The 12,526-nt window shown below is 49.6% G+C and overlaps 1 protein-coding gene across 2 annotated transcripts in view; it reads right to left on the bottom strand.

Moving 5' to 3' along the window:
• GNAO1 (G protein subunit alpha o1) overlaps nt 1–11,826 on the bottom strand; it is a 134,179-nt gene extending 122,353 nt beyond the window's left edge. The window contains exons 1-2 of one of the 2 annotated variants that reach the window (XM_017824407.1): nt 11,284–11,826; nt 11,151–11,193 (exon numbers count right to left, since the gene is read on the bottom strand). In XM_017824407.1, coding sequence (XP_017679896.1) covers nt 11,151–11,193; nt 11,284–11,401 — 161 coding nt within the window. In that variant the 5' untranslated portion in view covers nt 11,402–11,826. The remainder of the gene's footprint in view (nt 1–11,150; nt 11,194–11,283) is intronic. The other variant, XM_017824406.1, reaches the window with a different exon arrangement.
• Between the last annotated feature and the right edge of the window lie 700 nt (nt 11,827–12,526).

Here is a 12,526-nt window from a genome sequence, read left to right as displayed (position 1 = left end):
TTCACCCCTTGATTTAGGAGGCCCAAAACTTAACACCACATTTCAGATGCTGCTCTGTGAATACCAAGCAGGGGGAGAACAGCAAGATTTAGTTCCAGATGATTTCACATGACCTCATTTCTTGAAGTCATTAAGTACATATAAAATGCTACAATTAAACCTTCTCTTCCAGAAACCAGACTTCTCCTGACACAAGTAACGTGGCGAGTAACTGTAACTGAAATAAATTTGAGAGCTGGTACCTGAGAGCTCCTGAGGCAAAAAGGAAATGCGTGTGGCAGGAAAAAGGCTACAACACAAGAATCGGGTTTTTTTTTTCCCCTGATCTTTTATTTTCCAAAAGGCAAAGGTTAGATAAACAAAGCAATGCTAAAACTGGGTGGCAATCAGCACACTCAGTGTATTTATCCAGTTACTGTGGAATTTAAATACACCACTTTGTCTGGGTTTGTGTCACTGTTATGGACAATTTTGTAAGAAGTTTTTTTCTACTTTTTACCGGTAACTCTAAAAACCTATTTCAAATTCCTACAAAGAAATGCTAAAAAAAAAAAAATCAGAATTTAAATTTAATCCTGAACATCTGTTTATGCCAGAAGGCCTCACCTATTTGTTTGATCATGTATGGAGAAAGTAGTACAATTTGATCTTGCTGATCAGAACTAAAAGTACCAGTGTAATAACTCAATTTTCATGCTCTGTTGCGTAGGAAAAACTTTATAATTTGTTTATCCAAATAAGAATTTAAAATAAACAGATTTCTTCAAAGGATCAGTAAAAAGAAGTAGTTTATAAATAAAAACATAAATAAAGCCTAAATTTTGAACTATTTACTGAACCATATGAAAATTACTAATTACTAATTCTTTACCATTTATGGGCTCTCTTAGTGTTTCTATCCTCTCCCCATGTTTGTTGTTGTTGTTGAGTGCTTTTAATAATTAGCTATGGTGAAAGACACTGGAGAGACATCAATATCACCTAAGAACATACCCAGATTTGGATTCACTATCAGCACGTGGATCCTCCAGGGCCAGCACTGGCTTTCCTCTCTCCTTCACATCCCACCTCACTGCACAGGTGAGATCTGGCTGGTGCCAGTACCACACTCCAGGAGAACTCCCACCAGGCACAAGGCTGCAGCCAGGATGAGGGGCTTGGAGGCTCTTCCTCTTTTCTAACATGACCCTGATGCCATCAGTCGATGCTGGAGAAGTGCCAAGCCTCAAGCTGGGCTTTGGCACAGCACTCCCCTGTTCCTCCTTACCAGTGTTTCACAGGGCTCGGTGCACATGGAGAGATGTAGATAACAAACCATGACCATCAGCTCAAGGATCTACCACTCAGTTTAAACATCTTAAACATACACTGAGCAGCACCAGGTTTCCTGCTGAAGAACTGGCTGGACAAAAACCAACAGCAACAGGTTGATACAGCACTCTGGGTTTTTTTCTGAGCTGCAAAATCAGAAGAATGTAAATTTGTTATACAGCTAAATTGAGGAAAACAAGGATATGCTCCTAGGAGCTTTCTGCTTTTGAACTAAACATCTTCTCATTCGTGTGGAAAACTTTTTGCAATTTGGCTAAATAATTAATCACTGAAGGGTGACTGGCAATTAGTGAACAGTGTGACGACGTTCTGAGGTGTATGTTCATCACAGCGATTTTCTCTCATCCCAGTGATTTGTGCCAGTGTTACTGATGAGATGAGCTGATAGAGTCTCTGCAATGTCTGCGGGGGGTACACACATTACTGTGATAAACATCTGCCCATTTTAGAATTTATAGGTGATGAGATAGGGTGCTCAGCTACCCTTGGGAAGGAGTGTCAGGGCACCTTACCAACCTGCCAACGGAGACTCATTTCTCATGCTCCCAAGGTCCATGTGGGAAGAGCTCTCTTTGGCCAGGGGAAAGAGCTGGTTTAGCTGCAGCAAGCCATAGCCACCCCTGCTGTAACACCTTTTGCACTGCTTATAGACATAAAGAGGCTGTGAGTAAGTAAGAACAGGTTTCCAAAATATACTGAATCAAACACTCAGCTCTGCATGACTTAAGTAGCCAAGCTGATTGTGTTACATTTAAAACTCACTGTGAAGATGGTGTGTCCTTCCTGTGGTACATTTAAAACTCACTGTGAAGATGGCATGTCCTTCCTGTGGATGAAGCTGAGCAGAAACCTTCATGCTCTGGAGGAGCACGTGCCCTGCCACGCCAGCTGAGAAGCATGAGAGAGGATGACAAATTCACACGGGCTCAGGTATTGCAGCCTCAAATTAGGGCATGCACATCCACATCGTGGTGCCCTGGAAGTAATTTGAAGATCTCACCACGAATTTTGGAGAGACCTGGGGCTGGTCTGCACCAGTTCCACGCAAAATTCCTCCAGAAATACATACATGGGACTGTTTCATCGAGAGACATCGAAATGAGATACTCTACCCCGTTTGCTGTAAAGGCAGGAGCCAGATTACAGTGAAATCCAGGCTACCAAGGTGGTAAAGAATTGGGCTGTAATGAATAAGGAGCACTGGCAGCGAGGAAACATCACTATATCACTGTGAGCTAGCACATGCCACAGCTCCAGAAACTTAACTATAAACCCCCTCATTTGTTACCTAGATTAGTCTGCCTAGCATCCATTTTGTGCACTCAGCCTTTCCTAGGCACTTTTGTTTAATGCTTTCAAACTGGAGCTACCAGCTCCAATCAGCTCTAACAGGGCGAGGATAAATCACCAAATTCTGCTAGGAGGCAGAATACATTTTTATCACTTAAGTGATATTTTCCTCAATACAATCCCGTTCTCATCCCCTTCTGTAACGATTCCCAGCTGATGCAGAAATGCTCCCAGACTTGCACCAGACTGTTATGGTGTGTACAAGTTGCTGTTGATTATGCTCTTGTAGACGAGAGCATTTCATACAAGTCTGAGGTTGCTGGAGAACCTCAAAGCATGTTGAGTCACTGTTGTGCCTTTCAGACTGTTTTAAGCACTTGGGGGGTTATGTTTCAGAGGAGGGACATGCACAGAGGCAAAATGTCCATTCCCAGCCTCCCTGCCAAGGTGTAACACTGGGGTGATGAATTCTTTTTATTTTCTTTGGACCAGGGACAGCCTGCTGAGCCACTCTGCACTCACTGAGTCAGCTCCTGGAGACATCCCTCACGGCCTCCTGATGGAAATAGAGACCATTCCTACACAGAGGAGCCTGTCACCTGCCAAAAAGAAGAAAATCCTTTTCCCTGTTATCAAACTCTATATTTCCTACCAGCATTGGATCCTGCTACTGCCAAAACCTGCTCCCAGTTTTCCTGGAACACCACAATCCTAAACCAGCATAATTTCTGCTGAAAGATTGCACAAGTTATCCTGCAACAAACAGAACAGATGATTAATTGTCTTTGGCTCTTCAAGACCCCACAGAATGGCCTGATGGGGAGAAGAGGGTTATCAGCAGCCATGTCCCAAACTCATTACATTGTGGGAGGACCCTGTGTTACCCACCCCTCTTTTCTCTCTCTCAGGCTGGTGTACTCCAGCTCCTTGGTTTTAAGCTCAGAGATTTTATCCTCGACAAAAGGTGTGCTGATGAACCAATATCATTTTTAGTGACCAAGCAAAGCAGGACATGCCCAAGAAGAGGGAAAACCAGAGCAATTTCAGCCCTGTCAAGCCTTCTCTTTCAATGTCAAAAATGTTATTGATTAGCAACTTGAAAATAGGCATGATGTCAGTCCCCTGGGCTCCCTTCTGTGAGTGCTCCTCAGTTCTTTCTCAATTAATGTGAAGGATGGGGAGGGTGAGCACTTTTATTGGTGAGCTAGGAAATGCCTCTATCAAGAGTTTCATTCTATTATCACAATAAGCACACTATGGTCGAGCTTTGGATTAAAATACTTTTTTCCCTGATTTGCTCAGCCCTAGAAAACCATCAGTTCCTTTGCTTTGTGTTACCCAATAGCATTTTTCAGCCTTTTGCATTTTCTGATTTTAGGCAGATTCCTAAGAGCATCTTATAATCAGGACTGTAATCCTCCAACCTCCCCTACATCTGTCATTTGCCTGAATGGTCTTAAAACTGAAATGAGAATGATTCAATTAACAGTTTAGGGGGATTTTTACATTAGGCAGAGCGTTTCTTCTGCATTAGGGAAATTGTGGCACAAATCATTAGTATTTCCCTCTAAGAAAAAAGACCTTAAAGCGAGAAAAATGGCCATAGGTTTAATGTGCCAATACTTTCCGGATCTTTTTGTTTCCTGGTTTTGGTTTTGTGAATGAAATTTAGCAATTAACAGGATCCCACAAAGTGCCACACAAACATTTGAAATTCATCACATCTCATAAAGCCTGTATATTGAGTGGATATCATCTTCAGTGTAGGTAGAACTCGGCCCAAAGTCCAGTCAGCTCTAAGAGAGGATTTGGGCTCAGTAGCCTTCAAATTAATTTGAAATAAGTGAGATTGCTGGTTTCAATATGCCAATGCAAAAAAAAATGCAAAAAAGAATCAGGCTTCAAAAATAATCAAGCAATTGAGATGTACCTGATTTCCTTGCCTTCATTTGGGATGTTTTTTATTCTTGTCCCAATTCTCGACCCCTCAGGCTAGAATTGGGACATTTAAATTTTAACTTTTCTCTGAAGTGAGGAGTGTCGGAAGTTTTCCTTCAAAACCAAAACAAAACCAAGCAAAGATCCCCTGAGAACAGAGCTCACCCCCTCATCATGCCAGTCCAGGCTCCACAGAAGTAATTTCTGGCTCTGCAGAAAACCACAAATCTCAGGAGATTTGCAATTGCACCAGGAGGAGTGACCAGACTCTTAAATACCCCGGCCGCTCGAATTTGAGCTTTGGCACTTCTCGACTGCCAGAGCTCCTCTTTACACTCCCACAATGAATAAAGGACCAAATCCTGTCTTCCGCACTCAGCTGCACTCAGGGTGTAACCACGGACTGCAGAGTGGAGAGGAAAGGTCCTTGTGTGAACTGCTGCTGCCTCACAGAAAAAGCTTTTTACCTACCTCACAGCTTGAGCAGGAGTTTGCAAAACCGAGGTCTTAGACCCCGCACTTGCATCAGGCTTTCTGGCTGCAAATCTACCACCTTCAGCAGTCATTTGTGATTTTGTATCCTGCAGATTCAAGGGAAACCAGGTGAGCTGGATGCTTGCAGAGGTAAGCTGTAACTCTGCAAAGGGGCTGGAGAAAACCAGCTAATTATGAGGCTGTGAGACATTCCTGACTGCCTGGCTCTGACCCTCCAGGTGACCAGCTCCCTGCTCCCGCCTCGGCCAGCGCTGAAGCATTTCTTCATTTCACTCTTTCTCTTGACCAGACCATGCAGAAGAGCCAACAAAGTGTCTCCACCTCCATTATTTGTCTCTTTTTCATTCTTCCCCCATTTTGATTATCTTCCCCATATTCCCCAGGTAAGCATCCTGGAGAACTCATGCCAGATATGAAGCTATATCTCAAATAGGAAAGGACAGAGTGAAGAGGAAAGCTACAACCTTTTTTCATTTGTCATGACTCAATCTAATGTCTCCTACAACTTCTGGGTTAGCCAAGCCATAAAACAAAACAGATCCTTGGTTACATTTGTGCAGCAGATTTGTCTCTTTCTTCTGAGCTCATTAAAACAACCGCTTTCATCTCATTAGATTGCTAAAACATTTCCAACGGGACTAGATGTGTCATGTCAGAATATGACAGGCAAATTTCTTTTAAGGTTTTAAAACTAGGTTGAAAGAGGAGAAGCTATGCAGTTCACTGTTGTCACTGAAAGATATTTTTACTTTTATGAGTCCCTAAAACAAGAAACAAATTAAGAACTGTCAAGGAAAAAGAAAAAACCCAAACCCAAAACATATTCCATCTTGCCTTCTAATATTGTTACTGCTTTTCTCTGAAATCTCCCTCAGTCTAATAATAAGAACTTTAAATACAAATAAGAAACACTGGTTGTTAATGTTTTAGCTTGTAAGCACAATTAATAATCCAAAAGGAAGGAGATAAATGCTGAAAACATGATTGCCCTTTGCAACTGTAAGCCAAAATAAACAGCCTCACTTTCCTCTGTTCCCAGCTCTTATTCCTGCCTAGTTCAGAGGCAATCTCCCTGTGCTGTGCCACTGCAGGGTGTGGAATGTGGCACCCACAGCATCCAGGGATGCAAGAAAGCACCTGTGAAGGAGGTGGGGAGAGAAGCTGCAGCGAGGGGGGAGCCCCCTCCTACAGCAGCCTCCACTGGAATGATCTCTGCCGCCCTGGCAGGAGACCCTGCCTGCCTCAGGGCTGGCAAAGCACTGCCCAGCTGCCATCCTGACACCCCAGAGCTGCCCTGGCAGGCACTTTGCTACCAAATACAGGCTTCACTGCCAAAACAGCCCCACCAGAGCTGCCTCCCTGCTGGGGTGTGAGTGTGCCGTACCTACCGTGCCAAATCCACACCCAGGGCAGAGCGCACTGGGGCAGGTCTTGGGAGAATGACACAACTTCATCAGAAAAGCTGCAGCTCTTCCCTTGCTTATTGAAACAGTTCAAACACGGCCCAGGCACAGCCTGGCACTGCCCTACTTTGGGCCTTAAGTCACAGAAATCCTGGAAAACAGAGCAGGGGACGAGTCAGGAGGGCTCTGCCTGACCTGGTGCTCCAGTGAGGTTCGTGCCTCCGGGCTTCCAGCTCCCACTGTGGTCAAACAGTTCCCAGACAGAAGCAAGGCAGCAGGGCCCAGTGGGGTCTGCACCCAGAGCCCCAGGGCAGAGAAGCTGCACTGGGGAGTGGGACAGGCCACGAGGACACAGTTTGCAGTCCTGGCCACGGGAACATGTCACAGAGGCAAAGCAGCCCCACGCTCCTGGGGTGAGGCATTCCCGAGGGAAGGGGCTGCAAGTGTGAAATCACTACAGCTTTGAGACACAGACATGCAGCAAAGAGCACTCAAGTGGGTGTTCACAACACATCATTTCATTTCAATGGCATTTGGCATCAAATTGCTGAGATGGGCTGTAAAACCAGTGGGCGGGGACTGCTTCTCACTGAAGAAGTTCATTAGATTATAAGTAATTCAGTTACACAGAGAGCAAGTAGAACCTGGGGCTGTTTTGAGGGGCTTTTTGAAAAAGGTCAAAACAATATATCAGGCAGCTGTTGGGACTGATGACTGTTGGGAAGAAGATAGTAGATATTTCAGGAGAAGCACTGTACCACAAAGTGTATTTCTCTCCTGATTGTATATCCCCATCCTTCTCATACATAACATAAAAACATTTTGCAAAAACTGGCACAGCAAAGAAGCCTATCAGCTGAGTTACTGCCAGCATTGCTGGTGAAGTGAGACACAGCTGTTCTGGAGGACATGCAGGGCTGGAAGCTCCAGCATCTTGTGAAAGGGAGCTGGACCCAGCTCTCTGCTCCCAGCTCAGCAGGGGAGAGAAGCTGCTGCTTCTGCAGAGGTAAAATCCAAAACCAACCCCTAAACCCCAAGATTCTTCCTGGACAGGTGAAGCCATGTGTCCTCTGGAATGACACACTATCACTAACCCCTCGTTTGGGAAGGTGAGATGTTGCCCTGGCTCACCATCCAGAACAGCTGCTGCTGAGTAGGTGGCAGGCCCCTGTTCCTGAAGCCAGGCCAGCCAACTCAGCCCCTTTGCACAATTAAACCCTGAGTTCCCTGGAAGCCTCACACTGATGGCAGTGGATGGTGTTCCCCACCCCAGCAGTCCAGCCCGCTCACCACTGAACCGTTGCATGTATTTAAGTGTCCTGCTAAGAGCCAGAGACAGAGATATGCTTGGTGTCCTTCTAGGCTGGGGCTTCTGATGAACAAGCACTTTCACGGGAGTCATAATTCTCCACAAGAGTGTCCTAGAATAACATCAGTCTCGATTCCATGCTACAGTCCAGGTATTCCAGAAAGGAAGATCATGTGTGCCAAATTCTGCATGTACTAAACATTTATTTGAATATATAAGATCTATAAAATGTTGACATCCATTGCAGACCCACATCATAGTGAATTTGCTGAGATGGGGTGGTGTGAGTGGAAGATGAATTTCTCTAATGCAGTAACTCTCCCCCTCTGGCTTGGATCTTCAAAGAAAGCCCCAGATTTGCTTGGTTACAGCTGGTTTTTAGTTTAAGCTGAGTGAAAACAGAATCTGGTCACAGCCTGATTCTGAATGCTGTGGCACACTCTGAAGTCTCATTGGCTTGCATGGCACATCCATGCCTTTCAGGACTGTTCCTCTGACTAGCTCAGCCCTGACCCTTAATTTCGAGGCATGGGTAGAAGTATCTGGACTGCAGGACTGGTTGTGAAAAAATAACAGCAAAACTAATCAGCCAAGGTGGGGATAGTCAAAGTGCAAGGGTTAAGGGTGTCAGAACAACCATGGGTGCTAAAAGTGCCATTCCTGGCCTGTGTTGCCACTGTTTGAGATGTACATGCTAGACTCCAGTTCCAACCCTCTGCCATTCACCAGCACCTCTATTTTTGCTGGATAGTCCTGCTCACCAGCTAAAAGGTACCTCCAAATATTTCACTAAATCATCCTGAATTAATTTTATGAATCCTTATCTCCATTCTGGCTACACTCTCAAATTACTGCAATTTCTGCTTGCTGCTTCTTCTCCCGCTACCTAATGTCTCAAGGATTAACTGGACAGTGTGTAACCTCTTCTTAGTCCTCTGTAACAATGTCTGCTCCCTGCTCCTTTGTCTTAGCATTCTCTAATCTGTCTACAGATTCCCGTGCTTCTTTTCTAGGCAATATCCAGGTGTGAAGCTGCTTTAGCCATCCATGAGGATGAGATTTAGGCAATATCCAGGTGTGAAGCTGCTTTAGCCATCCATGAGGATGAGATTTATTATCTAGAAGCACACCAATAACACAGCCTTAAAAAAATAAAATAGCAGTCTCTTTCATCAAAATCTAATGAACGTACGATTTAATCTTTATTAAGAATTCATTAGGTTCTCAGCAAGCCTGTCTAATGGAGCCTGACCAGGTGAAATGCTAATGCCTCCATTATATTGAAATTAATTTGGAGCGGTGTTAATTTCCCCGCGCCGTTCCCTGCACATCGCTCTCCCCAGCTGCCTGCTGCGTGCTCATGGCAACACCGCTGTCCCCACCCCAGCCTCCGCACACTTCACTGGAGTTTCCACACTCATGGACGCCTCCCAGTTTCCAACACTACGAGCCCTTCCACCATAGCAGCCTCCTCGGCATTTTCACGTCGGGTACAAAGCTGCAGGCGTAGCATGCCTTACTCTGAGTCTGTTTAATGAAATATATATATATACACACACACACATATATATATATATAAACAGGGTATATTTCAGTCCTTGATATACCAATCTAGTCCAGCAAACAGGTTATTATCTTGATGCAATTTGCTTCAAAAACCAAGAGCTCTTGGGAAAACAAGGGTGATGGCACACTAATTGTGTAAGCCAGCATGGTGACTGCCTGCCCTCCTGCCTGTGGGCTCTGTGTGTGTGCTCTGCTGTTGTGGTACCTACAGCCGCTCCCTTCAGCCAAAACCCATTGCCCGCCATTCCAGCACACTTCTGCAGAAGCAATTCCTAGAGATTAAATAATTTATTGGTGTTCATCTGCAATGACATCTCTCCTGATCCACCTTTTGCACACAAACAACAGCAGACCAAACCCACCCCAGCCCAGCCCCAAATCAAACTGCTGGGGTGGAAAGCCCCCTTTCAAACCATGAAAGGGGATGCTCAGAGCATCGACAGAAGTAGGGTACACAAACGGCAGAGGGGAAAGCCGTGGACACCACTGTGTACTGGGGATGAGCCTCCTCACGGCAAGACCTCCCAGCCCCACAGTGCCTTGGGAAAAGCACTGCCTCAGGCAGGGATGATGGTTTCATTGAACCCCCGAGGGGTGGACGCAGCGGCCACAGAGCTGATACAGAAATATCCGGGTCACCTGCTGAGCCACCCCGCCTGGAGGGGAGCTGGGCTGAAGGCCCAGATCTGCCCCTGTTGTGCACACATACTCACACACACTGGCATGCACACTCACACTCACACTCACACTCGCACTCGCACTCGCGCACACCCGGGCGGACACGGCAGCGCGGGCCAACAGCTCCTCCCCGGCCGCCGCGGGTTCGAGCCCCGCCGGGCGCTGTCCAGCGCCAACCGCCTGAACGCCGGGACGCGCCCGCCGGCCCGACCGCCAGCAAAGACACCCGCACCCCCTGCCATCCCCCTGCCACCCACACCCCCTGCCACCCACACCCAGCCCCGAGCCTCTGCCCCTCGCCGAGCAACCCCGGGGGGTCCTCCCCGCCGCGGATCTCTGCAACCACCGGCATCGCGAAGCGGCAACCGCTCCCAGCTGTAATCCAGACCCTGAACCAGCGCCCGGCTCGTTCCGTGATGGCGCCCGCCTCCAACCAGCCCCTCATGTCTGTATCGGTGGGAGGACGGCGTATTTCAACGTATTTTAATTTATTTTAAAAAAAAGGGTGGAGGAGGGAGAGAATAGCCGTGCCATGGGTGTACCTCCATCACTATCAGCCTTCCCCACACCTGCTTTCCTACGGGGTGCAATTACTCCAGCTATGGAGATGCTGGGAAGAGACCGTGTGGTGGGGCTTTTCACTGCTGTTTTTTGCACGGTAACATCTAATTAAACACGGGGAGAGCGTGTGGGAGCCCCAGCGAGGCGCAGCGCCGGGTACCACCGGCAGACCAGGACCCCTGAGCAAGCGGGGTTTGAAGGCGCTGGGTGGCCAAGTTCGTCATTCATTAAGTAAAAGGAGAAGCTAAAAGCTCAATATGAAAGGGGCTTCGAGTGATAGGGAGCCTTGGTTTAAATCCGCAGAGCCGGCAGATAACAGCCCGACATTAAGCCTAAGTGACAGCGGTCCGCTCCGCGGGCACATCCGCGCGGAGGGAAGGTGGGCTGCCGGCCCGTGCCCCGCTCCGCCGCGGGGGCGAGGCCGCGGGGCGACACTTCAGCACCCGCGGGCCCTGGACAGCGCCGGGCGCGGCCGCGCGGTCCCCTCAGGTAAACATGGCGCCCGCGGCCCTCGCTCACCTCCGCCAGCCCCCGCCCCGCTCCCCGCCCGGCACCGCCGCTCCCCCCGCGGCACTCACTTCATCTGCTTCACGATGGTGCTTTTCCCCGACTCTCCGGCTCCTGTTGGAAGAGAGATGAGGTGGGATAAGCGCGGCGGGGAGGAGGAGGAGGAGGAGGGGGGCAATGGGGGGCAGACTGGCGGGTTCTCACCGAGCAGGAGGAGTTTCACGTCTTTGGCCGCGCTGATCCCGTCCTCCTTCAGGTTCTTCTCGATGGCCTTGCTCCGCTCCAGGGCGGCTCTTTCCTCAGCGCTCAGGGTACATCCCATGGCGGCGATGAAAATTTAAAAAAAATATTAAAAAAAAAAATAAAAAAAAAAGGGGGGAGGGGGGATGCAGCCCCCGCCGCCGCCGCCTCGGCTGGCTCCCGCGGGCAGAGAGGGGGAGGCGGCCGGGGGGCAATAAAAGAATCAAAGCAAATGGCCGTGAGGCTCCGGGCAGCGCAGCGCCTCCGCGGCGGGGCTGCCGGCTCCCTCCTGCCCCTCTCTCCCCGCGCCTGAGCGCTCAGTGCATCCAGCGGGGCTGCTGCGGGCACGGCGAGCTCTTCCCGGCCGGGAGGCGGAGGCGGAGGCGGGAGAGGAGGAGGAGGAGGAGGAAGCGGGCTGGCGGCGGGGGAGGGTCCGTCCCTCTGCCGTGCTCCCGGCTGTCGCTGTCCCCTCCCGGGCGGGCGGCGGAGCCGAATGGAGGCGCGGGAGCGGCGGGGCGGGCGGAGGGAGCGCGGGGGCGCGCCGGGATGCGCGCTCCCGCCGGCCTCGCCCGCGCCCGTGACGCGCGCGGCTCGCGCATGCTCGGGGCGGCCCCGCCCGGCGCCGCGGCCCTTGGCGGGCCCGGGCACGGCGTCCCCTCAGGCGGGCTCCGGCGGCATCTCCTGCCCGGCACTCGGAGCTGGGGTCTGCCGTGGGGGACGGTATGGAGGGGAAGCCAGATGAGGAGCGGCTGAGGGCACTTGATCTGCTCAGCCTGGAGAAGAGACTGAGGGCAGAGCTCACCGCGGGCTGCAACTTCTCACGAGGGATATTAGGAAAGGTTCCTCACCCAGAGGATGGTCAGGCACCAGAACACGCTCCCCAGGGCAGTCATCATGCCATAGAGCCTGCCAGGGTTCAGGAAACATTTGGACAACACGCCCAGGCACATGGTGTGGTTCTTGGGGTTGTCCTGTGCAGGGCCAGGAGTTGGACTCGATGATCTTGTGGGTCCCTTCCAACCCAGGATGTTCATGGTGCTGTGCCTTGGCACAGCGGGGCAGGGCTGAGCCCCTCAGTGCCTGGGCCCGGGCACAGCAGTGAGTGTGTGGGCACAGCAGTGTGTGTGGGCACAGCAGTGTGTGTGTGGGCACAGCAGTGTGTGTGTGGGCACAGCAGTGTGTGTGTGGGCACAGCAGTGTGTGTGTG

This window comes from Lepidothrix coronata, unplaced genomic scaffold (assembly GCF_001604755.1).
Source record: "Lepidothrix coronata isolate B3197 unplaced genomic scaffold, Lepidothrix_coronata-1.0 Scaffold110, whole genome shotgun sequence".
Classification (NCBI taxonomy): Eukaryota; Metazoa; Chordata; class Aves; order Passeriformes; family Pipridae; genus Lepidothrix; species Lepidothrix coronata.
Note: the sequence above shows the minus strand (reverse complement) of the source record. Positions and strands in the feature narration are given on the sequence as shown.